The sequence below is a fragment of the Balaenoptera ricei genome, chromosome 20, assembly GCF_028023285.1.
Source record: "Balaenoptera ricei isolate mBalRic1 chromosome 20, mBalRic1.hap2, whole genome shotgun sequence".
In the NCBI taxonomy this organism is placed as follows: domain Eukaryota; kingdom Metazoa; phylum Chordata; class Mammalia; order Artiodactyla; family Balaenopteridae; genus Balaenoptera; species Balaenoptera ricei.
Window position 1 is genome coordinate 17307971 of NC_082658.1, and position 25825 is coordinate 17333795.

A 25825-nucleotide genomic window follows, 5' to 3' on the forward strand; every position below is an offset into this window, starting at 1 on the left:
GTCCAGCTTGGCCTCCCCTCCTGTGAGCCTCGTTGAGCCTGGTTCAAGGTCTTACTAGTCGTGTGCTGGTTTGGACTGGCTTGTGGAGCCACCTGTGCAAATCTCTTCCTAACTCCTTAGATCAAGGATGATGCCACATTGGTAGCTTGAAATCAGCCACGGTGGCAATATTTGCAGCACGGGAATCTGCAAATGATATAAATCAGACTCCCACCCACCCTGCAATGCAGCACACCACTGGTCATACTTGCAGTTATAACAACCCCTGATATTGAGTGGCAGCACCTGCTAGGCATTTGGCATCACTCTTTTTTTTTTTTTGGCCGCACCGCGCTGCTTGCAGGATCTTAGTTCCCCGACCAGGGATTGAACCTGCGCCCTTGGCAGTGAAAGCATGGAGTCCTAACCACTGGACCTCCAGGGGATTCCCATGGCATCACTCTTATTTGCACAAAAATCCTGTGAGATATTTATCGTCATCCCCATTTCATATCTGAGGTTCGTAATTTACATGATTTGAATTCAGGTCTCTGCCCACCACACTGAACCGTGTGCCTCAATAAACAGAACCATGAGATGTGATATCGCTGGCAGAGTTGTTAAAGATCATTGATTAGCTAATCACTCCCCTCATTGGACAGGGGAACTGAGCCCAGAGAGGCTCACTATGGCTGGGGGCTTCCTCTGTTAATATTGCAGCTCCTGTCTTCCCACCAGTCTCCCAGCGCCTTTGTGTCCACAAAGCCAAGGTCACTGTCACCTGATGTTCTGCATGCATGGTTGATTTTTTGGAAACTTTACATGCAGATCTTGACATTCAGTGCAAGTTCTATTTTGTTTTGCTTGATTTGACCCAGTGTTCAAGACTCTCAAAAACATATTAAATCTTGCTTGGGCCATTTGTTGTATGTCTCCCTCCTAGATGGGTGCCACACACTGCCTTGATCACTGCACCTTCGCTGCAGGAATTGGGGTTAAACTTTAAAAAAGAATAAGCGAGACAGAGCTTTGTGGCCCAACACTGGACATCTCCACCCTGTCTGAAAGAAGTTCTGGCGTCTACACTCTTTGGAAAGCAGGTTCCTCTCCCACCCCCACCCTGGCTCTGCCTGCCCCACTGACCAGAGGATCTGGATTTTTGTTCCATGAACATCAGCAAATGCTCACTGAGACGTCCTCCCTGACAGACAGTCTCCTGTTTAGAAACTGGGCTCCCTTCTCCCCCCTCCGCTCTGACCAAGGGACCCCCCCGCCCCCCGACCAGGACTCCCTTTGCCGTTAGACGTGCATTTCTCCTGCTCTGGAAGAGCGTCTCTGCATCCACAGCCGGCCCTGCCTTCAGAGTCGTGGAGCCCGGGCAAAGGGACCCGCACCGGCCCGGCTAGAGAGCGGACGAGAAACTACTTCTCAGACTCCAGGCGCCTCGCTCCTTCTACGCCCCCTTGTTCTTTGGGGAAAGGTATCCTGTGTGTGCCTCCACCCCGCCCGGAGGGGCAAAAACTCCCTGGTCCCCGACTCGTACCCCCATCCTCGCCTCTCCAGGTGCGGGGCCTTCACGTTCAGCCGCCGCGTCCCTAGGCCCGCACCGCGTCAGGTGAGCTCTCACCTGGGGAGGGTGGGCGCGGGAGCTGGGGGCGGGGCGGGGGCGGACCCGGGGCGGTGGCCCCACCCGCGATGGGGCGGGGCAAGCCGGCGGGGCCAATGAGGCGGGGGGCTCGCCGCCTGCGGGGGTGCGCCGCCAGCGCCGCTCCCGTCCCCCCGCCCGCTCCGCCCCTCCCGGGTTTAAAGCCCCGCGGGCGGCTGGTGGCGGCGCTGCTAGCGCTGAGCGGCGCGAGGAGATGCGACAGGGCGCCGCGCCGCCGGCATCATGCGCCCCCCGCCCGCGCTGGCCCTGGCCGCGCTCTGCCTGCTGGCGCTGCCCGCCGCCGCCGCCGCCGCCTACTTCGGGTCAGTGCCCGCCGCGCCCCGGCCCGCCTGCCTTCCCCTCCTCCCGCTGCAGCAAGGCCAACTTTTCCCTTCCGCTGGCCCTGGCCGCGGCGGGATCTCGAACTCAGACCTTAGCCCCGGTGGTACCCAGCCCCATCTCGGGGTCGGAGTTCGCGCCCAGAGCTCCTTCTCTGGCTTCCCCGACTCGGACGCGGATCGCACCTTCTAGCGTCCGAGATCTGGTCCCCTTCACCGCCGCTCTTCTCACCCTGTCCTGTCCGAGACCTCATCCCGCCCACTCGGCCGGGTCTCAGACCCCCACCCAAGCTCCCGGACTCTGCAGGCGTTTCGGACCTTGTCCCGGTCCTCCCCGGGGCTCCCTGTCCCTGCCTGTCCGAGGCGTCCCTCCCGCGCTCGGATGCCCTCTCGGATCCTCACTCGGTGCTCTGTCCGCCCCCATCCTGGGCTCTGTCCAGCCACCCGTCCTTGCCTGGGGCTCCCTCCCGACCCTCTGCCTTCGCCCCGCAGAGCGGAGACCCGCAGGGCTGGCTGGATGGGTGGGGTGGGTTGTTACCGAGGCCGGGGGAGGGGATCGCGCTGATCCAAGAGGGATGGGGGAACCCGCGGACCGTGGGGAGTGTCAGCTGGAGAGCGGGAGGGAACCGTCCGTGGGGGAAACCCAACCAAATCTCAGACCTGGCGTCGGGTGACTTCTCAGGAGAATGACGAAGAGAGTAAGAGGGGAGGCGGTATACATGATTGGAAAAGGAGGGTCAGAGTTGGGGGTGACAACTGGGGAGAGAATGGGTGGGAGTGGGCAGTGTTTGGAGAGCAAGTTACAGGGCAATTGTCCCTCCTTCTCTGACCCTGAATTGCAGGGACTTGGGGTGGGAGATGGGGTCGTGGGTGTGAAGGGACTTTCCTGACCTCCACCCAAAGCCTGTTCTAAATATATACAGTCTCTTACTTTAAATCATGGCACTTTTTGTGATCCTCACCCCAAATCAAGGCGAGGTTTACAGTCTGACCCCGGCAAAGGCAAAAACAAACAAAAACCGAAAAACATAAACCACCAAGCAAGTGACCTGCCAGAGGCTGCTCTTAAGGACCTGGCAGGGAGGGGGTGAATAAGGGTCTGAGAGGGTCTGAGAGGTCCTGCACAGGCTGGAATAAGGGCTGTGGGCTAATTTCCAGGTCATGACCCCTGGTTAAAACATGCCTTGGCTGTGGGCAGTGGCCGCTCCTGAAATATATAGCGGGTGGCGTCAGCCCTGACCCTAGCTCAGGGCTCAGCTTGCTGGTGACCTGGGAAGATCACTTAGTCTCTGGCCTCAGTGTCCCCTTTTGTACAGAGAAGGGGCTAAACTTGATATGACTGAGCCTCTCTATCCACTTCAAGAGCACTGTGCATTCATGTTCGTTTCCCAATGATTTCAGGCTTGAAAAGCCACTGCTCCTCAGCAGACGGGATAAAATGGTTAGGGTACAGACTCTGGGCTCAATCCCCAATCCATCTGCTTGCTAGCTGTGTGCTCTTGGCCAAGTCACTTAACCTCTCTGTACCTCAGTTTCTTATCCGTAAAATGAGGATAATAGTGCTTATTTCATAGGAGGATCATGTGAGTTAGTACATGTAAAGCACTTAGAACAGGGTCTGGCACATAGTAAATGCTCAACTGATGTTACTAATTATTAAGGAGATACAGTGTCTTGATAGTCCAGCCCCAGCAGGGGTTTCTGAGCTGGAATGGAGAGTGGGGGCAGGAGAGGGGTGTGGACAAATGGTGCCTGCATCCTCTGGGATATCAGCTCATTTTCACAATCCTCGTGTTTGCTTGGGTTTGGAGGTTGAGGATGGGGCAAGGGCCAGATGAGATGGGAGGAGAGGGGCTCCAGGAAGCTGGAACCACCCAGGCTGGTGCGGTTGGAAGGGAAAGGAGTTTGTGGCAGTGCACAGGGTTAGAATTTGAGAGCCGTGAGCAAGGGGGCGGTCTTGGAAATGAAAAGGGAGATGGTGGATCAGGCATGGGTTGGGGCTGAGAGGGAACATGTGAGTATGAGCCACCTCTTCCAAGTCATGAGCCCCCCTGGACAGAGCTGGCAAAATACACTCCAGCCACCACCACCCCAGTCTGGGGAGGCGGAAAAATGTTCAGAGAATAAGCTAAAAATGGGGCTTTGTGCTGTTCTGTGTTTGGTCTCAGAGAACAGACAGGATGCAGCCTGAATTCTCGCTGAGGAAGCCCTGTCATGACTCAGTTAGGCCAGGTTTTCCATCGTACTATCTGAATTTGCTCTCTGGAAGGAATCTATAACACTGTAGTGAGAATGTGTGGCAATGTGCTTCTCCCTTCTCTAGGTCATTTGCATTTGAAGTCTCATTTCTGATTATAAGATCAAATGTTTTGGCATCCTGATAAAAGAAAATTCAGACATCAGGAGAGCGGGTGAGGCCAATCTTCTTGGGCCTTTTAAAATCATAGTATCAGACTTTAGAGTTGGAAGTGACCCCCAAAGTTTCTCTGGTCTAACTCCCTGCTTCAAGCAGGTCATGTATTATTATTCCTATTTTTCAGATGAAGGAACCATCATCCCCAAATCAGTGAGCCAGCAGCTGCTTCTGGTGCTTTTACTTGAGTCTAGCACCTAATTCTGGTGATGCTCATAATAACATAACTAGTATTGCAGTTTACAAATAATTTTCTTGTTCAGCCCCTCTGCCATCTGATCCTCAGACCCATTCTTGAGGTATATACAGGATGGGTGTAAATAGTTCCCAAAAGGAAACTGAGGGTCAGAAAGTTTCAGTGACTCACGCTATGTCGCACAGCAAGCTAGTGGGAGAGGCAGGATAGAAACCAGGTCCTGCCGCCAATCTGGACTCTTTGTTCTACAGAGAGTATTAGCCACTAGAGCTAATACTGTGTGGTCACCCAGGAGAGCTGCAGCTGCAAAGGAGCTGCAGAGGGTGAGGAGGTAGAGGGTTGCCCCCTCCCCTACTTGGTTAAATCTGTCAGATTCTTGGCTGTAGTGGGATGGGTGAGGTCACAGCATTCTCCTCTGTCCTCAGCAGTGAGATAGGATGCACTGAGCCCTGCTCGGGTATCAGGTGGGCTCCCAGAGGATGGCACGATGACAGTGGGATGGAAGGTGGACCAGGTTTGTCCTGGCTCTGGACCACTCTCAGTGTTGTCCACGATCGAGTCACTTGCCTACAAGGTCTTTAGCATCTGGAGGTCCTAATGTTCCCTAACCAGATGGTCCTGGCTTGGAAGTCTAGGATTACTCAAGAGCTCATGTTTTGGCTCAAATGGCTTGGGAATTCTGCAAATATTAAATTCTGTGGTGTTTTATAAATGAACACTCACTGTATTATGTGATGAGCTGGGTATATGTTAGGCCTTGTCATTCAGTCCAGTCTTTAAGTCATCCCAATGAATTTTGTATCTAGAAATAGTTCCTGTGGATGCAGCTTTTAAAATCGTAGTTGACTTTGGTGGTGCTTTTTAAATGTGTGACCTCTGCCCTGTTTGGGTTTCTTTCCTATCTAGGGATGGTACAGATCCGTTTATGAAAGCACAGGCTTTTGAGTCATCTAGAACTTAGTTTGAATCCTGGTTTTGCCTCTTGCTAGCTGTGTGACTCCAGACACATGTCTTAACCTGTCTGAGCTTTGGGTGATGATAATACCCATCCTAAAGGCTGGTGTGAGGCTTAATTCAGACAATGAATGAAAGGGCCTGGTAGGGTGCCTGGCACATACTAAGTGCTCAGTACAGGCTCACTCTTGGTGGTTGCTAGGGTTCTAACCATCTTCTTGGGTTGGGGGAGTGTCAACATTGTGAAGAAGCAAAACATAACCTTAATTTTTTTTTCCAAATCAACATTACATACAATAAGATGCATCTATTCTAAGTGCACGGTTTGGGTTTTAACAAATGTATACCCTGTGTAACCACCACGACAATTGCTATATGGAACAGTGCCATCATCCCAAAGGATCCCTTGTGCTCCTTTGCAGTCAACACTCTCCCACCCACTTCCCTGCTTTCTGTCACATTAGTTTTGCCCATTGTAGAATTTCATATAAATGGACTCATATGGTATATAGCCTTTTGCGTATGAATTCTTTTGCTCAAAATAACGTTTTTGAGATTCATCCATGTTGTTGCATGTATCAGTAGCACATTCCTTTTTTCCGGCTGAGTAGTATTCCATTGTATGGATGTACCGCAATTTGTTTATTCATTCACCAGTTGATGGACATTTGGATCGTTTCCAGTTTGGGGCTATTCCAAATAAAGCTGCTATGAACATTCATGTACATCCCTCTTTGTGGACATATGTTTTTATTTCTCTTGAATACATATATAGGACTGGATATTTGGATCATATGGTCATTTGAATGTCTTTTTCATTGGGTTATTTGTCTTATTGAGTTGTAAGAGTTCTTTACATGTTTTGGATATAAGTCCTTGGTCAGAAAGTATTGGCAATATTTTCTCCCTGTCTGTAGCTTGCCTTTTCATTTTCTTATTGTTATCTTATGAAGAACAGAAGATTTTAATTGTGATGAAGTACAACTTTTGAACTTTTTCTTGTATGGTTTGTGCTTTTTGTGTGTCTCATCCAAGAAATCTCTGCCTATTAGAGGTTGCAAAGATTTCCTCCTATGTTTTCTTCTAGAAACTTCATAGTTTTAGCTTTTACACTTGGGTCTGTGATTCTTTTTGGGTTAACTTGTGTGGATGGTATGGGTAAGGGTTGAAGTTTATTATTTTCCATGTAGATATCTACTTGTTCCAGCACCATTTGTCAAAAAGATGATCCTTTTTTCATCGTCATCTTTGTTGCAAATTAATTGACCCAATATATGAGGACTTATTTCTGGACTCTGTATTCTATTCCATAAGTGTATCTTTAGGCCAATACCACAGTCTTGATTACTGTAGCTGTATGGTAAGTCTTGAAACCAAGTACTACACGTTCTGTCCTTCTTTTTCAAAATTGTTTTGGCTACTCTAGATCCTGTGTATTTCCACATAAATTTTAGTATCAACTTGTCAATATCTGCAGGAAGGACTGCTGGGATTTTGATTGGGATTGCATTGCATCTATAAATCAATTTATAGATGATTAGCATTCTAACAATATTGAGTCTTCAGGTTTATAAACTGCCCATATCTCTCTTTTGGGGGCTTTTAAGATTTCTTTCAGCAGTGTTTTATAATTTTCAGTGTATAGGTCTTGTAAACATTTAAAAAATTATTCCTAAGTGTTTTATGTGTTTGGATTTTTTTAAAAAATAGTTGTAGGAATTGACTGGGTCCTGAGAAAAACACGGTTGCAGGGAAGAAAGGGTAAAAGAAATTTTACTGCTTTGGGGTGGTAGATTGCAAGCCAAACATCACTGATAAGAATCATTGTATTGGGGGAAGGAATTTAGGCTAGCTTGTCTCTGGGCTCAGCTATAACCCGTGAGGAGCTGGGCTCTAGAGCTGGGGTCAAACCAGCCTCCTCAATGGACGGTGGTGGAGTTTCTGAGGCTGAGTGGGGAGGAAACAGAAGAGAGAGAAGCAAGGGGTCGGGGGGACACCTGGGCTGGAATCTCCTAAGGAAGAGAGGTCCTGGTGCCTTTAGGCTTGTGTGCTCAGGTAGAAGTTGGGCTCAGGAGGAGGTGGGCCAGGTGCTGTGAGGGAGACCCTCACCCTGGCATCAGCCTGAGCAGGATGGGAGCCAGCCTAATGCCCTGCTATAGTGTAAGGAGCGCTGGACTTGGAATCACACAGATCGAGTTCAAATCCTCCAGCCAACCACTTACTAACCGTGACCCAGAGCAAGTCAGTTAACTGCTCTGACCGCAGTTTTCCCAACTATAAAATGGGCTAATCATTACCTTGTAGGGTCGTTATGAGGGTTTTATGTATATAAAAGTGCTGAAATGCTCTCCACATGTATGGAGTCCAGGAAGTCTAGTGGCCCGTCTTAGAGCATCCCAGGTTAAAGAGTATCTTTTTGACATCTGTTCCTTCCTCTCTTCATCTTTATCCCAGTCGTTATATAATTTGAATCCTTCCTATACTCAGCCCTTTATGTGCATAATCTCATTTAACCATTGTGACATCCCAGGAGATAGATGCTGGTGGAATTATCCTCATTTACAGGTGAGTGGGGGTGTGGGGGGAAGCTCAGAGAGGCCAAGTCCCTCAGAGCCAGTGGCGGGCAGCACCTAGATTTGAATTCTAGTCTATCAGAACCCGGAGCCAACCTCTTCATCCCTGCCTTCTGCGCCTGTTGACTACCAGCTGAGGCCTGCCTTCCCCTGGGCAGCTCTGACCCTCTGAGCCCTCCACCCCGTAGCCTACATTTCTCACTTGGCATACGTCGTAGGTATCTCTTGCACTGCATGTCTTCAACTCTTGGTTTGTTACCTAATTTTTTATGTGCTCATGTCTCCAATTCGTGCATAGCGCCCTTTAAGCGTGCATAGCGCCCTTTAAGCGGAAGTCTTGGGGACCTGTTGTTGGTTGACTCCACCCACGGTCCCTAGCGTTGTTTCCTGGTCCACAGTGAGTGTCGGGGTGGGCAGTCCCCTCTCCCTTTTGCTGACCCTTCCTCGCCCCCAGAACCTCCCTCTCTGCCCCATCACATTTGCTCTTTCTGCATGGCCCTCTCAGGCACACGCTGCTTGGCCATGACCTGGCCTCTGTCAGCATAGGAATGGGAAGCAAAGCAGAGAGCAGGCACTAGCCTCCATCAGACTCCGGAAGTCAACCACACCTGGCCTTCCATGGGAATCCTGGGGGCAGCAGAAATGAGCTGGGGGTGGGGCAGACACCTCAAGCCCAGACCCTCTCACTGGAGAGACTGAAGAGAGAGGGTGAAGAGTCTCAAAGAGCCTAGAGAAAATCAAACCACCATGTTCAGTCTGTCTTGGAAATTCCAAAGAGACTAGTTTTAGGGCAAGAGCAGAGAAGGTCTGCTTTCCCCATAGGGACAATCCCTTTGAGGCCAGATGTGTTTCAGATTTCAGGAGTTTTCAAATTTTAGCAAGATAATACAATACGCATACCACGTATAACATAATATCCCTAGCAAGGTATAGGGCAGCTCCCAGTAATCGGACACGATTATTTTTGCAGAAAAACATCTACACGTTGGGATAAATATAGACCATAAATAGTCTCACTTTGGCTCAGGTCAAGTCTTGCTGCCACATGAGTTTGCCACAACTGTACCCAAGAATTGTAGTTGTCGGAGATTTCTGGAGTCCGGAATCGTGGATAAAATTTTCTGAACCTGTCACGTGTCATCACGAGAGGTTGGGTACATTGAGTTTTAAAGAAAGACCTGGGCCAGGTTCTCACTGTGTATCAAAGGGAGGCTCTGGCTGCCCAAGCACAGCTTGTCCCCAGAAACTGAGGGTCAGAGGGAAGCAGCCTGGCTCTCCCTGTCCCCATAGGGGCTGAGCTGGTCGGAGGAGTCAGGGTCTGACTGACCGAGGCCAGACTGCCCTGAGATCTGGGTCGGTCCAGATCCCAGTTTGAGGGCTGGGGCAGGCATGGCCACAGGGAAGCTTCTCCAGAACCACACCCCTCCAGAGCCACGCCCTTCCAGAGCCTTTGAGGCTTGAGCTTGGGAAGGTTTGGTGGTGAGGATGGGGGATATTAGGTAACCCCTGCAGCCTGGGAGTGAGATGGCAGGGAGGCCAGTGGTTTGGGCCTGGGGGTGGAGGGGACTGAGGGAGAGCCTGGAGCTATACTCTGTCTGGCATTAACACCTGAGGGATGTATGCAGTCAACAGGTGCCTGGGCTGGGGATGGGGGTGCCTCAGGGGATGAGAAACCAGGACCTCTGCCAAGGGGGTTACAGCCTACTTGGAGAGACTGTCTATACAGCCCTGAGGAGGAAGAAAAAAAGTGAGCCGTGCAGAACTAATAGTACTACATCTGAAAAACTGGGAGAAGACAAAGAAGTTGGATGGTTAGAGTGGGATGGGGCTGGCAAGTAAGGAGGACTTCCTGGAAGAGGCAGACAAGCATCTTAGGTTACTAGAGCTAGATAGGGCCTCAGGATCACCTTTCCCATTCCCTGCATTTTTGAGTCAAGTGTTGAAAAAGGCTGTGGTTGTAAGAGTCCAGGGGATCCATGAGGGCTTTTAGACTGGGAAAGGCAACCCAGGTAGCAATTACAGCATGAAGAAAGGCATGGAGGTTGGACTGAGTTAGCCATGGCAGGAAGACAAGGAGGAGCCTGGCCTGGCATGAGGGGAGGGGCCCTTTGCTACAACCCTGGTTGGCTCTGCATCCAGGAGAGTCCGAGGTGGGAAGTTATTCTCGTCCTGTTCTGGAGGACCCTGCTGTATTCCCAAGGAAGCCATTTATAACTCCATCCATACCCTGGGGCTGTCCTGACCACTCAGGCCCTCACTAGGCATATTCAGGGAGTGGCTCCTTGACCAGGCTGGAGGTTCCTGCTATCCTTAGGGCTGAGGGGAGGGGTGTGGTGGGGCATGAGCCATCCCTGGGACCTGCAGGAGGACAAATGGAATTTGCAGCATGGGACATCTCCTCCTAGAGCATATGTAAACAATGGAATTGTCCTCATCACAGGGTGATCACACACAAGGCATTCACCAGGGGCCAGGCCCTCCCAGGGCCCACAGCCCAGCCTGAGCCTGCTGGGCTCAGGGATAAGGGTGACCACCCGAGAGCCTGCCAAGCTGGTTAGTTGGTCAACTTATCATGGTTAAAAAAACTTGGCCAAAATTGCCCAGCCCACGAGCCAGGATCCCATGGTCGGGGCAGAGCTGGGTGTGGGTGTTGGTTGCCCCAAGATGATACAGCCTCAGCGACTACTTGCCTTTCCCTGCCGTCCCCATGCTGTGTCCCCTAAACGACTCCTCCCCTGGGTCAGGGCTGGGCCTGTGAACCCAAGAAGCTGGGGAAGCTTATCTTAAGGCTTCCATCCCCCTTTCTCTCCTCCCCTTCCTTTCCTCACCCCAGACTTCCCCTTTCTCTCTCCTCTTCATGATCCCAGACTCCCTCCTTTGAGCTTCCTCTGTCTAGCAAAGTATGTTCTCAGATACTGGCATTATTATATCAGACTCTCACACTTCAATATGAATTGGCAGGCCACTGCTCCAAGCTGTATTTCTGACTCTTGGCTGAAAAGAAACTGAGTTTTAGACCAGGGTCCTCTCTCCCTTCAGCTGCTCAGGGGGCCAGAGGAGTCCTGACCAGTCTTCCTTCCCTTCAATCCTACCCGTCTTGCGTTCCGATCACCCTAGACATTTACTATGATGAAGGCTGCTTTTGCTTCCCTGAAGTGTTACATTAAAACTGAAAGCAGAGACCGCCAATCTTGATGGGAGCAATCGGGAGACCCGGGGTGCAGTCCCAGCCCTGCCACTAACTCAGTGGATCATCTTGGACAAAAATCTTACATGAACTTCCAGGGCACCAGACAGATCAAAGCAGAGACTTGCATACTTGGCAAACCTCTTGCCTTCCTGCCTGCACTGCAGAAGCCTCTGGGGTACCTCCCAGAAGCCATCAGGGCAAAACATCTGGACTGGGTGGTCCTGAAGGGTTTCCCCAGCCCTAGAATATAATGATTCAAGTGGTGTACATTTGGACCCAGCCAGGGACGTGGGGGAGGTGCTTATCATCCCAGACTTGTGAAGGGGAGGGATTCCTTTGCACAGGAGTGACTTTTGGTACCCTCCATGGCCACTGTGCCACCTGATCTATCCATGCCAGGGGCAAAGACTTCCCCTCCACAGCTTCAGCCTGAGCCTGAGTGGAGAGGCAGGGAGACAGGAGGAGGAAGGGGGAAGCATTTCCTCCACAGGTGTTGCACCAGCCAGGCTCTAAATGCCCGAGATTGTTGAGATGCAAAGCAAGCTTGTTGGGCGGCCTGCTTGCTGCCCACTTAGCTCCTGAGCACCCGTCTCCACGATGCCATCCTCAGCAGGCAGCCCAGTCGGGCGGCTGCAAAACAGGAAGTGGAGCTGTTCTCGGAGAGATAAAGCCCACAGCTGGGCCAGTCTCTTTTCTCTCTGAGCCAGGGGTGGGCTGGTGGGGGGGCGGGGAGGTGTGCTGATTCAGTCCTCGAGGTGGGTTCTGAGGCTAAGAGGTGGGGAGGAGAGGAAGGCTGAGACCCAGACAGGGATACAGCGAGCAGTCTGGTTTGTTTTGCTCTTCTGTGGCCTGAAGCTGATGCTCAATATTGATATTTAAATAGAAGAGTGAGTGAAAGGATGGGGGAGGAGGAGTTGGAGGAAAAGTGGGAAACGGTACCTGCCAAATTTGCCATTAAGGCTGCTCACTAAGGACATCCTCATGGAGGAGGTATGAGGTGACAGTGAGTCTTGTCAAGGAGAGAGGAGCCTGAAGGATGGAGAGAGGGATGTGCTTCTCAGCAGTGTAAACCTCGGGGCCCCACAGATGACGGGAGGAGGGGAGAGGAGCCAGGGGTGTGGAGGGGGCCCCCTCTCTGAAGAAGGACTGCCCGGAGCCATGTGCCCTCTTTTCCTGGGCCAGACACTGTCCTCGCTAACTCTCCCCTGCTGGGAAGAGGTGGCGACTGGAGAGGACAGGTGGGGGTGGGGAGTGTGAGTGTGAGTGTGTGTGTGTGTGTGTGTGTGTGTGTGTATAGGGGGATTTAGTGAGGGCGGGAGAGGTGGGCTGAGATATTTGAGATGAAAGCACAAAAGGTGCACTTACCATGCAAATGGCCCTGCAGCGGAAGCCTGTTATCGGAGCATCTAATAGGGTTTTGCGGGGCCAAGGCCAATGCTCCAGGCAGGGCAAGGCTTTCCTGGTTCCCAGGTAGCTGCCTGCAGTTGGCACCAGCCCTGGTGCCAGGAACAGCTCCTGGTCCCTCCAGCTAAGTGTCCAGACAGGCTGGCATGACCTGGTGTCCTGGGAACCGCCAGTTTTGTCTTGTGCCACCCACCTGCTCACCCACCCACATCCTGGGGGCGGTCTCCTCTGGAACCGTCAGACCCTCTCGAGCAGAAACAGGGATGGGGGTAGGGTTGGAAGAACAGAGCCTGGGCACCCCCAGGTGATGGGAAGTGTTCTACACCTGCTGGGCCTTCTCCAGAGAGCTCCCAAGAGCTTCCTTCAGCCCCCTCTCCACCCCGGGCCTCCCAGTACAGGCAGGAGGGGACTGGCTGAGGTCAGGTTCTTACCCAGATGGTGTTAGGAGATCTGATCCGGGTCCCTGAGCAACTATTGTTCCTCTGGGACTTGGGCTGGTTCAGAGCCTTCTCCTTCCCTGCCGCTTGGGGTCTGGGGAGAGTTTGCAGTGCTCTGAATTCAGCCAAGTTCCCTCCAGACTGTGAGCTCCTTGAGGTTATGAGTGTGGGTCCCAGCACCCAGCACAGCACCTGGCACGTAGTAGATGCTTAAGAATGACACTTAACCGGGAGCTTACCATGTGACAGATACTGTTCTAAGAGCTCTACAGATGTTAATTCATTTAATCTCACAATAACCATGTGAAATAGGTCCTGTGATTATCTGCATTTCACAGATCAGGCACAGAGAGGTGAAGTGCCTTGCCCAAGGTAGAACAGCTAGTAAGGGGTGGAGGTGGAATTTGAACTGAGGCAGTCTGGCTCCAGTCATGCTCTCCTACTAGTCAAGGTGTATTTGTTAGATAGAATGAGCTTAGGGGGTGAGTGGACATCCCTGGGGTCACCAGTGAGTGAGGGCAGACCTGGGACCAGACTACCCAGGCCAGAACAGCCTTGGGGGCCTGAGGTCCTTTGGTCCCCACACTCTAGCAAGTGACGGGTGATCATTCCAGGGTGAACTCTAGTTCTGCTCAGGGGTTCGCTGGTCCCTGGGGTCCTGTGGACGATAGACCAAAGCAGTCTCCTGGGAGGCTTCCCCAAAGCCTGGGAGAACCTACTTTTGCTTCCTTCAAGGTCATCCCAGATGGGGCAGCTTTAGCCAAAACTGTGGATGGGGTGAGCCTTGAACAGGGCGAAAGAAGGCACGGGCGGGAAAGACCAGGCATGGACAGAGGGGGTCTGGGTGGGTAGGATGTGAGATGAAGTCCGGAGGGGCACCCTTGACTTTTCCCACTTTGGAGGGAGACGAGGTGGCCTGGGAAGCGGCTGGGGAGGCTCTGGGGTCAAAGCCAAAGGCATCTCATTGTGTGAGGGTGGGGGCTTCCAGTCTTATCAACCTGACCGCCAAGGGCCATGGGCTGAGGGTGCAAAGGACAGAGGGGCACAGGCTGGGGGCAAAGAAGGGAGGAGAATGGAGCTGGTCACGTGGGGTGGTTGCTTTCCTAATGGGACAAAAGAGGCTGGAAGTCAACCTGGGAGAGCCCGACAGGAAACAGGAATGGGGGAGACAGACCAGCTGGGCCAAAGCAGGTGCAACTGATGGGGAAGGGTTGGTCCCAGGTGTCTCAGGGGCACTTGAGTCAGGCAGGGGCCTGAAGGCGCTCTTATCCCTCAGCCCAGAAGGGTAATCAGCAAGTTTGCAGATAATCCGTCCTCTGCTCTTCAGTCCAGAACACTGCTCGCTTGCTTGACTGATAGCATCTGACCTGACCATGGGGAGGTGTCTTCATTAAAGCCCCAGATTTTGTCTGGATTCCTTAGACTCAACGAAGCTCACTCGATCTTCTCTGGTTGTACATCTTACCCTCAAGATGCTCAACTAACAAGTGGAGATTTTTGCAGAAGGGCTTGGTGGGTGGGGTTCTCAGGCTTGGAATGCCAGATAGAATGATTTCTTCAATGGGAACGGATCATGCCCACGGACCCCGGAACAGATTGGAACCTGCAACACCTCGAATTCTTCTGAGGTCCAAGAAGAAACCGTCTCTAGCAGATGCCACGGCATCCGTAGGGCATGTGTCAGAGCATTTACTGGCACTGTTTAAGGAAATCAGTTGGGGTATTTTCTAAGTTTGATGTCCTGGCACTATTTCTTCAAAGGAAAAATGGTCCCAAACTGCAACATAGAAAACAAATAAAAGGGAAACTGGGTCCTGGTATGTCTCTCCGTTGTCTTCCTAGGTCCTATGGGGGCCCCTGAGGCAGTGTGAGGGGGCCTTTTTTGAGAGCAGCCCTGGGCAGACCAGGGCCCAGTATGGCCTGAAGCTCCTGTGCGGTTGGCTGCCTTTCCTGACCATTAATCGCTACTAAGTGTCATTACTGCTAATAAAATTAACCGACTTTATACTGGACTCCTGGGGCCATCAATCACAGGGTCTATTACACGAAATTAAAAAAACAGTGGCCTGTTGATGGGGGGAAAATGTGTTTGCCGAGCCTGGCTCACAAGTGCAGCGTAGGGTGTGCTGGTACTCCACAGCTGTCAGAAGGTGGTGATCAGGGACGGCACCCTTAACTAGACAAACTGACTCTCAGCCTTGACATCGTTCTACAGATAGGAGTGTCTCAAGTAAGAACAGAGATGACCACAGGAAGATTCTGGGGCCAGGGGCTGAAGAGCTCCCCAAATTCTCCCTCCCATTCTCACCTCTGTTTCTCTCTATGGGTTTGGTTCATTCTTTTTCTCTCGCTTTGGACCAGCTTTCTATCTCTTGAGTTACAAGCCCAAAGAAAGAGAAAACAACTGTATGCTCTCTTAAGTCAAAGAAAGAGAGAAAAAGAGAGAGAAAGCAAATGTATGCTCTCTTAAGTCAACTTCCAAATTCTTAGAGAAAGAACTGATTGGCCCAGCCTGGGTCATGTGATCCTCAGTGGTCCAATCAACAGGCCAGAGCAGCAAGATCATATGGTATAAAATGGCAGACAGGGTAACCATGTAGATAGAAGGAACAGGTAGGCAGCCAACCCAACAGGTGTCTGAAAGAGTAATTTAAAGGGCTTAGTAATAAGCACTCAAAATGTGGTAGATAAGGGAATTCCCTGGTGGTCCAGTGGTTAGGACTTGGCACTTTCACTGCTGGGCCTGGGTTCAATCCCTGGTCAGGGGATTAAGACCCCACAAGCCACATGGCATGGCCAAAAAAAAAAAAAAAAAACCGTGGTAGATAATATTATATAATAGAATATAAATTATACATTACATAACATATAATATAGCTTAATGATATAAAAATAATAGCTATTATTCTTATAATGGAATTTGAGACAGGCCTTGAAGGATCTGCAGTCCTGTTGGCCAAAATTCCCATCATTCCCTGCTCATTCTCTCATCTGTTAATCACTACTACAAGGGAGGTCCCAATTTCTGAAACACAAGAACTGCGTGAACAGAAGCTGCCCCTCACACCAGCCCCTGGTGTGGGGAGGAAGACATTCGAGGGGCTAGATGGCTGCTGCTCCCTTTGCTCCTGCAGCCCCCAAGCTGCCCTCCACACCGGAAGCCAGTCAGGGTGGGGTATCCTGGGCTGGAGTTGACATTGGGTTCTGCTCTGGACCTGCCAAGGGTCAACCTCTAAGGGTTTCCTGCCAGACTGCAGGGAGGGGTTTGGGTGTAGACCTGGTGGACTGGAAATTTACCCATTTGCCCCCAGATTAATGATTAACGGGTCCCTGCCCTCACCCTGTCTGGGAGGGGAGCCCAGGGCCGGGCTGGGCCAGGAGGAGCCCGATAGCATCTGTCTCTGCTCGGGGGTTTCGGAGATTTGCTCCACACTGGGTTGGCTGCACCTGATGGATTTGGGATCTACGGGCACTTTCTGGGGGCACCTGGGACCTGGCCAGGACCCACACCCTCCCTGGGGTAGATGGGGAGGGTGTGGCATCCAGCCAGATGTCCTGGCTGGGGCAGGTGGCTCCAAGCAGGAGAGCCGTGCCCTTGGCTCTGTGGGATGTGGGCCTCTCTGACCACTCAGGGCTTGGCCACAGGGCTTGCCTTGGCTGGTGGCACTTGAGCACTATGGGGTGCAGCCCAGACCTGGCCACACAAGTGACAAGTGCCACATCCAAGCAGGAGCTTTAAGAGCCATCGCCTGGTTCCACCTTTGATCTTTTACCACGGCCACAAGGCCAGCAAATTCCAGAAAGGGTCTGCTTCCTCAAGCCTGGGTGCCAGAGTGATGTATATTTCACCCACTCCGAGGGCCACCAGGGTACAGGACAGCAGATATTTTGAACTGGGAGAAACATCTCATGGACCGCTTCTGGGCGGAGGGAAGGTGAGCTCTATTTGTAGTCCCCACCTTGGGACTTCCCTGGCAGTCCAGTGGTTAAGACTCCGAGCTTCCACTGCAGAGGGCATGGGTTCGATCCCTGGTCGGGGAACTAAGATGCCGCGGGGCACAGCCAAAAAAAAAAAAAAACAAAATCACTGTAGTCCCCACCTTGCTGCTGATCAGCTGTAAGACTCAAGTTAGTCACTGCCTCCTTGTAAAACCTTTGTTTCCTTATCTGTACAAAGGGAAGACTCTGCCCAGGTTAGAGAGTAAAGCATCTTTTTTTTTTTTTTTTTTTTAAAGAAAGCTGCGTTCTATAGCTACTTTATTTATTTATTTATTTTTGGCTGTGTTGGGTCTTCGGTTCATGCGAGGGCTTTCTCCAGTTGCGGCAAGCGGGGGCCACTCTTCATCGCGGTGCGGGGACCGCTCTTCATCGCGGTGCGGGGACCGCTCTTCATCGCGGTGCGCGGGCCTTTCACTATCGCGGCCCCTCCCGTTGCGGGGCACAGGCTCCAGACGCGCAGGCTCAGTAGTTGTGGCTCACGGGCCCAGCCACTCCGTGGCATGTGGGATCTTCCCAGACCAGGGCTCGAACCCGTGTCCCCTGCATTAGCAGGCAGATTCTCAACCACTGCGCCACCAGGGAAGCCCGAGAGTAAAGCATCTTGCAAGAGGAAAGAGTTTTGAGAAACTCCAGCTAGCAGGAAGGTGAAACAGCAAGTCCCAGCCCCTGTGGTTAGTAACTTTTCAAATAATCCTCCCAGCAGCGCCAGGAGGTAGCAAGGATCACACTTTCCATTTTCCAGAGGAGAAAATCAGTGCCTCTAGGTTACACAGCTAGGAAGTGATGGGCCACTGGAAAGTGGCAGCCTGATTCAGCATCCATGGACTTCAGATATAGTAGAGCAAAGAGTCTGGAGCTGGTGGCCTGATGAAAATATACCTCCTTCATCTTCATCCACCTGTCAGTCCATCCACCCATCCTTCCTTCCTCCCTTCATCTCTCCATCCTTCCACCTTTCCATCCATTCGGGTATTCCCTAAGTATCTTTTTGTAACAGGCATGGAGTGGCCAGATGGTTAAAGATCTATCTGGGGATTATGGAAACAAGTTAGGTTGGCATGGCATTACTTGGGCAGCAACCTAATGTAAGGGAGAGAGGGATACCAGGGAAATTGGCTGGACGTCTTCTTAATGTCGACATCCCTCTGCCTGCCCCTCTTAGGAACATGCAAGCCAGGCAGCAGCCAATGCTATGCGCAATATTTCCCAAACTGCCCTGATCCTCAAAGCTGCCCAGGGAATGTGGAAAATATACAGATTCCCAGGTCCTATTCCAGACCAAGAGAAGCAGAATTGCTAAGTATAGATCCTGGCATCTGTATTTTTAATAAGCACCTCAGATGATTTTTCTGATTGGGCAAGTTTGGGAAATAAGGTGGGTGAGAAGAGCAGAGACTTTGGCTTCTGGAAAACTTGGGTTTGAGATCTTGCACTAGCTCTTGTTATAAGCACCTTGGTTTCCTACTCTGTAAAATGGGGGCATGACCCCATGGGGCCAGCCTCCCTCCTAGAAGGGCGAATAATGCAGCCCCCAGGAAGGCCCTTCCACTCACCTGCCCCACATTCTTAGGGATTGTCATCCTTCCTCCTCCCCTGTCACGACCCAAGGGTCACTGGTCTCCCTTCTCTCTTGCCTCCTCTAGCCTGACCGGGCGGGAGGTCCTGACACCCTTCCCGGGTCTGGGCACCGCCCCTGCCCCAGCACAGGGTGGGGCCCACCTGAAGCAGTGTGACCTCCTGAAGCTGTCCCGCCGGCAGAAGCAGCTCTGCCGGCGGGAGCCAGGCCTGGCTGAGACCCTGCAGGATGCCGCACACCTCAGCCTGCTCGAGTGCCAGTTTCAGTTCCGGCATGAGCGCTGGAACTGCAGCCTAGAGGGGAGGACGGGGCTGCTCAAGAGAGGTAGGGAGGAGGGCTGGGAGGAGAAGGGCTGGGAGGGAGGAGGGCTGGGGGAGGAGGGCTGGGAGGAGGAGGGCTGGGAGGGAGGAGGGCTGGGGGGGAGGAGGGCTGGGGGGAGGAGGGCTGAGGGAGGAGGGCTGGGGGCGAGGAGGGCTGAGGGAGGAGGGCTGGGAGGAGGAGGTTTGGGGAGGAGGGCTGGGAGGAGGATTAGGAGGAGGAGGGTTGGGGAGGAGGAGGCTGCCTTTCCCACTCCCCAGGCCCCTGTCCCCGGGCCACGTTGCCCTTACGAACCCAGCACAGTCCTGAGTAAGAAGGGTCCTGGAGTTAATGAGGCCTAGCTTTTCCCTGTTTGGCGGGGGCAGGGGAGCAAGGAGGACGCAAGAGAGGAGAGGAGGAGCACCACCCATTACTGGAAGAGCCCACAGATGAGATGGGTGGTCCCCCAGTCCCTTCCCTCAGCCTCCTACACACACACACACACACACACACACACACTCACACTCACAAAGGTATGAGAGCAGATAAGGAGGGATGGCAGTTAATAGTTGGCCAAGTGACATGACACAGGCCAACAACAGACTTCATTTGTTCATTCACTCACCTGTTTCTTTGTTGATCATAAGCATCAGTCCATCCTTCCCTCCCTCCCTTCCATTCCCACCCTACCTCCCTCCCTCCCTGCCCGCCCCATGTCTCCACTTGGCCATCACTTCACTAAGCATCTGGTGAGGCTCTCAGCGAGCCAGGTACTGTGCTGGATGCTGGAGATACGGAGCCGAACAAGACCCCATCTTCCCTCAGAAAACATTCAGCCCAAGTGGGGGAAAAGGTCATCCTGTGACTATCACCAAGCATCAACGGGCTTTTGACAAAAAAGGGAGTGATGGTGGATGAGAGCAGCCCACCCCCTTTTAGGCAACTGTTCCCCGTGGCTGGGAGGGTCTGAGCAGAGCTGATGCCCCACCCCACCTCAGTGTCACAAGCACCCCAGGTACATCAGAGAGCAGGTAGAAGGTAGCGAGCTCACAGGGGAGGCCAGCTCTGGGCTGCACCCCATAGTGCAAGCGTTGTGATTGTCCTGGAAGTGGGTGGATGGTTGGTTTGGGACCAGTCAGGAGGGAGACCCGAGGTCACTCAGTCATTGGGCCTACTCCCCAGTAGGTAGCAGAGGGTGACATTGAGAGGCATCAGGAAGCATAGGAAGCATATTTCAGAGGATCAGGGGCTCAGAAATGGGTCGGTCCAACTTGCTCACACATCAGCTTGGAGTCAAGATCAATGGTTTAACCCAGCTTCGCCACTCGCCAGATGCCCATGTCACTTTTCTCGCATCTGTGTTCTCACCTGTTTAGTAGAAGGAGCAGCCCCTGTCCTGCCGCCCTTAGAACCTGGGCACACACTCCCTTGGGAATTGGAAGTTCCATTTAAACAGCAACTTGCATCCTGAGTTTAAGGGGCAGGTGACAGGGGGGCTGCCCTGAGCTGTGCCCTCAGGTTCACAGGCCCTTCATCCTGCTCGCCACAGCGGCCCCACCACCCACTCTATCCTCAGAGGGCAGCAGACAGCCCCTGAGCCCACTCTCCTCCTCCCTCCCGATCCCCCCGGGGCCCGGCCCAGGTTTCAAGGAGACGGCCTTCCTGTACGCGGTGTCCTCGGCCGCCCTCACGCACACTCTGGCCCGGGCCTGCAGCGCTGGGCGCATGGAGCGTTGCACCTGTGATGACTCTCCGGGCCTGGAGAGCCGACAGGCCTGGCAGTGGGGCGTGTGCGGCGACAACCTCAAGTACAGCACCAAGTTCCTGAACAACTTCCTGGGGCCCAAGAGAGGAAGCAAAGACCTGCGGGCACGGGTAGACGCCCACAACACCCACGTGGGCATCAAGGTGAGCACGTTCCCGGGTGACCCAAGCCCTTCCCAGCCAGAGTGCAGGGCTGGGGAGCGAGGTCTCTAGGAGGCCATTATCCGCCCTGCCCCCTAGCACACACACAGAGCCGGCCCAGGATGAGCCTCATCCTTTCAACCAACATTCCTTGGGCGTCCATTCTGGACCATTACCAGGTACCAGGAAGTAGGGAAGGATCCTGGGCATCATTATCAGCTGGGCAGCAGGTGCGAGCTTGGCTGAGGATGGGGCCTTGGTGAGGCAGAAACGTGTTTGGAGAAGGGTCTCCATTCCAAGCACTGGCCTTCCTGGAGGTCCTAGAAGCCAAGGTAGTTTGAAAACTGATCTGGTACAACCCCTGTCCCTTCTCCATTTTACAGAAGACAGAGGAGGCCCAGAGAGGGGAAGGAACTTGGCTGAGGTCACACAGTAGTGGGAGGGCTGGAGGGTAAAAAGTATCTAGGCCTATTTGGACCAGAAAGCTGGGAGAGGCTAGGGCTCCATTTCTTTAAGAAATTGTGTTCTGTGTTCTATTTCCTTATCACTGAGTTTGTGTAAACCAGGGCTGCTGTGTTCAGTTGTGCAAGCTGTCTGCTCCACAAGGACTTCGGGCCAGGGGAGGAGCTGGGGCTAAGATCCGGCCCATACTGCTCTCACCAAGATGTGAGGACCGTCTCTGCCCAGAGGAAGGGGCGCCTAGAGCTAGTTTGCCCTAAGGTGCCACGTGGGCCAGCTTGAGTCTTATCTGCCCCCCGCATGTGGACCTTCCCCTGTCTCTTTCCCATCTTCCTGTTGCTCCCCGGCCAGGGTTGGTGCTCTAGGGTCTGTGGGCCCGGGTCTCTGACCACGCCTCCCTTCTGCCTCTCCTCGCAGGCCGTGAAGAGTGGCCTCAGGACCACGTGTAAGTGCCACGGCGTGTCGGGCTCCTGCGCCGTGCGCACCTGCTGGAAGCAGCTCTCCCCATTCCGCGAGACAGGCCAGGTGTTAAAGCTGCGCCATGACTCAGCCGTCAAGGTGTCCAGTGCCACCAACGAGGCCTTGGGCCGCCTGGAGCTGTGGGCACCAGCCAGAGCAGGCAGCTCCACCAAGGGCCCGGCCCCACGGCCTGGGGACCTGGTCTACATGGAGGACTCACCCAGTTTCTGCCGGCCCAGCAAGTACTCGCCCGGCACGGCGGGCAGGGTGTGCTCCCGGGAGGCCAGCTGCAGCAGCCTATGCTGCGGGCGGGGCTATGACACCCAGAGCCGCCTGGTGGCCTTCTCCTGCCACTGCCAGGTGCAGTGGTGTTGCTACGTGGAGTGCCAGCAATGCGTGCAGGAGGAGCTTGTGTACACCTGTAAGCATTAGGCCCACTGCCCAGTGTGCCAGCTGGGCTCTGCCAGGACCTCGCGTGGCACTGGGCCACCTTGAGGCCACCCAGCTGTCCAGCCAGCCTTCCTGGGCAGGTGCACGCAGCGTGCATGCACTCACCCATGTGCATGCCAGGGGACCTGTGCTCCTCTCCCCACTGGGTCTCATCAGCCTTCCCCTCCCTCAACTCGAAAGGTGGGAGCCCCACCCCTGAACCCAAGGGTCCCCAGCCTTGTTGAGGACTTGGAGCGGGAGGGCAGAGTGGGAAGGATGTGGAGGAAAATAAGGGAGGCCAAGAGGAGGGCAGGACTGAGGTTTTGGAGAGGAGAGGGGGTATATCCCGCGATCTCGATTCCTGGGATTAGTGGCCTAGAGCCAGCAAGATGCTGGGAGGTGAGCTTCTGGGCCACAAAGGCCCAGGGAGGCAGAGTCAGTCAGAAGCAAAGGCTGGAGTCTGCCTGGGATGGGTCAGTCCAGCTGTAAGTGTGACCGGGGTCCACTTATGCTGTGAGGCCCCTGTGCAGCTGGTATTCGTGATACACAAGAGTTGGTTTATGAGTTCTGATTTGGTTACGTTTGTGCACTCACAGCTACTCATCTAATTAAGATTTTTTTTACCAGGGCTAGCGTTATAGGCGTGGGAAAGTCTTTGCTAAGCCTGGTTCCTTGGGGGACCCCCTTCATTTACTAATGGTCCCCCACCTTGGCTCTTACCTGAGGAAGAGAAGTGACTGCTAATTCCCTCTGATCCTGTGGACCTTTCCATGGCTGCCTACTGAGGCCCTGAGAGGGAGGAGAGAGAAGCTGGTACATACACAGGGGTGCACACAGGCACCCCCCCACACACATGCATGCACACCCCTTGGACCTGCCAGGCTGAGGGCTCTCATTCAGTGACACACACTTCTCTGGTTCAGGATCAAGACCTTGCAGGGGTCACTTTGCTGGAAGCTGTGTGCTTTCCCAGAGCAGAGCCCGATGCCAGCCGGGAGGAAGTGACCTCCTTCAGGACGCCCTTGGCTGCTTTGCTGGCCCTGCCGCGCCCTCTGTCAGCTTCCCTTCTCCCGGAACCCAGAGTTGCTGACCCTTTGCTGAGACAGGAAACTCTTCAGAATCAGCCGAATGCTGAGAAACCGTCTGTGCAAGCCCCAGGAAGAAGCCCCCGGGGCTCCCTGTGATCTCCACGGGTGAGGAGAAGCTGCCCCGTCTTCGGTGGATCAGGCAGCATCCGGAGGGATGCTGGAAGGATCTTTGGCTGCAGAGGCTCTGATGAGCAGCCAAATTGACCTGAGGCCCCTCCCGAGAGTGACTCTGCTGACCCAAGCAGCTGGCCCACATCTTGGCAGGAAGAGAAAAGGGACAGAGGGCTGTTTCCCTAGTTTCTTCCGCTCCCCAACCGCAAGGAGACTTTCCCTCTGCCAGCCCGCTCCATCCTCCTCCTCTGAGACCCCAGCTCTGCCTCCACCCTGGCTCAGCCCCTGGCATAAGGCAGCAGGAAGAGGGCACCCAGTCCACCAACATGCCATCTGCATCCCAAGTCCATGGCTGGCAGTACTGGGGTGGCAGGAAGATAAAGGGTAGCCTCGGAGGGGCTGTGGCCACAGTCGGCCACTAACACTGACCAGGCCAAGGGTACGGGTCAGGCTCTGAGGGCCCCTCGGCCTGTGAGGTCTTCCCTGTGTAGCCCTCTCCCCTCTTCTACTTCCCTGTTCCCACCCTGTTCTCTTCCAATTGCCCCCAAAGGTCCACCTCAGCCCTGCTGGGGCCCCTGGGACCAGTGACCACTGACCTCTCCTTCTACAGCTTTAAGGGAAACACTCACAGGGTATTTTTTTTGTCTACCTCGCATATATAGTTTTTAGGGCAAAAGAGAATAATTTATATAGCTAAGATATATGAGAAAATATTTATGTTATTTATATAGTTTCTATATTTTATGGGCAGCTGCTCTGGGGCGTGTGAATTTGCTGGAAGCCATCTATCTGGGGAGATACAGCTGCCCTGACTGGGGCGCCCACTGAGCTGGACACCAAGTGGCTGGGTAGAAGGTCTTGTGGGCTCCGTGTCCCTTGACCGGGTCTGTCCCAGAGCTAGTGAGCAGGATCCCCTCTGCACAAGAGCTCTGATGGGCTTGATCCGGATCCTCCTTGTAAAGTCGTTGTAAATTCTCTGCTCTTCTGGGTCCCAGGCCCCCTCTTCTGCTCTGGCGAAACTTGTCTTGCTCATGGTAATAATGATGACAAGGATGACCACACTTTGCATTTGTAAAGCACTTTTGATCTTTGGAAACACTTTTGTCCCTTTAATCTCACTTGATTTCCCCATTATCCCTGTGAGGTAGGTGCGGCTACATAACTGTGCCCATTTTACAGATGCGGCCCAGAGATGGAGAGCTGTGTTCAGAGTCACACTGAAGAGGTTCTTTCAATGAATATTTACTGAACTTTAATAACCTGGGCCAGATTATGGGAGCTGACTTACCCAGAGCCTGGGAGCCCCAAGTCTGGATCCACCCTGAGTCCAAGAGCCCAGGGATGCGGCTGCTTCCCTGGCTGTGTGTGACCCTGCCTTTTGGATCTTGGCAGCATGTCAGCATTTCCTGTGTCTCAGAGGCTGGGACTGCCTGAGAGGCCTGGAGAGATCAGGACCCCGTAGCGGCCACTCCAGGGGCTCCACCACCGGGCCCTCCCTCCTTCTGCCCACACCGCCTGAGAGGGTTGGGTTACAACACAGGACCCCTCCCAGCCCACAGCTGGGCTTTGTTTGCTCTCATTTGTGTTTTTCTTTTAAAAAGGATTTGATTTCAATTGGCTTTCTGGCTTCTCTTGTAAAATCAGCTGCACTGGCAAATTGGTCCTGCATTCCCACCTTGGCCACAGTCAGCTAGAGAGAGGGACCCCTGTCAGACAGGATGCACCGGGGCTCCCCAGTTTGCCAAGTACCTCCCACCTCACTCGTGCATGCTGCTGCCTGGCTCTTGTGGGCACATCATGTCTGCCCCTGGTCCAGATAAGCCCAGCTTCCCTGGTGTCCTCCACTGGCTGACAGAGCGACAGAGACACCCATGCCAGCCCTGAAGATTATTTCTTGCTTCCCAGAATTTCCTTTCTCAACAACCATGAACTTCAAACGCTTTTGTCTCAGCACATTTTAGAATCACAACCAGAGCTATCGTATATCGAGCACCTGTTCTGTTCATCCACTCAGTCAGCGATGGTTTAGGGAGCTCCTACTGAGGGCCAGACACCACCCCGGGTGCTGGGGTGCAGCAGTGAAGGAGACCAAGTCCCTGCCTCGTGGGGCTGCCACTCTAGTGGGAGAGGAGAGACAATAAACCAATAAACCACGTGTCAGCTATTTGTACCTATTTTGTCTCGCTTTATTGCAATAACCCTGCGTATTGGACACGACCACGCCCATCTCATGGTCAAGGAAACGGAGGCTATGAGGTGTGAAGGCTCCCGAATGCCACTAGCAAGCAATGGTCTCAGGATTAGAACACAGAGCTGCTGGCCTCCAAAGTATGAGTTCTTGCCTCCCCTCAGATGTATGTAGCACGGGGATGG

The 25825-nt window shown here is 53.3% G+C and overlaps 1 protein-coding gene across 2 annotated transcripts; it reads left to right on the forward strand.

The window, feature by feature from the left end:
- Nucleotides 1-1861: 1861 nt before the first annotated feature.
- On the forward strand, nt 1862-25622 carry WNT9B (Wnt family member 9B). Of its 2 annotated transcripts, XR_009499604.1 has the most exons (5): nt 1862-1947; nt 18772-19028; nt 20644-20909; nt 21783-23446; nt 24632-25622. XR_009499604.1 is itself a non-coding variant. In XM_059907739.1 (4 exons), the coding sequence occupies exons 1-4, from the start codon at nt 1868-1870 to the stop codon at nt 22254-22256; spliced, it is 1077 nt and encodes a 358-aa protein (XP_059763722.1). In that variant the 5' UTR covers nt 1862-1867; the 3' UTR covers nt 22257-25622. The 2 variants fall into 2 exon arrangements, 1 of the variants encoding a protein (XP_059763722.1); XM_059907739.1 differs by having other exon boundaries at nt 21783-25622.
- The last annotated feature ends 203 nt before the right edge of the window (nt 25623-25825 follow it).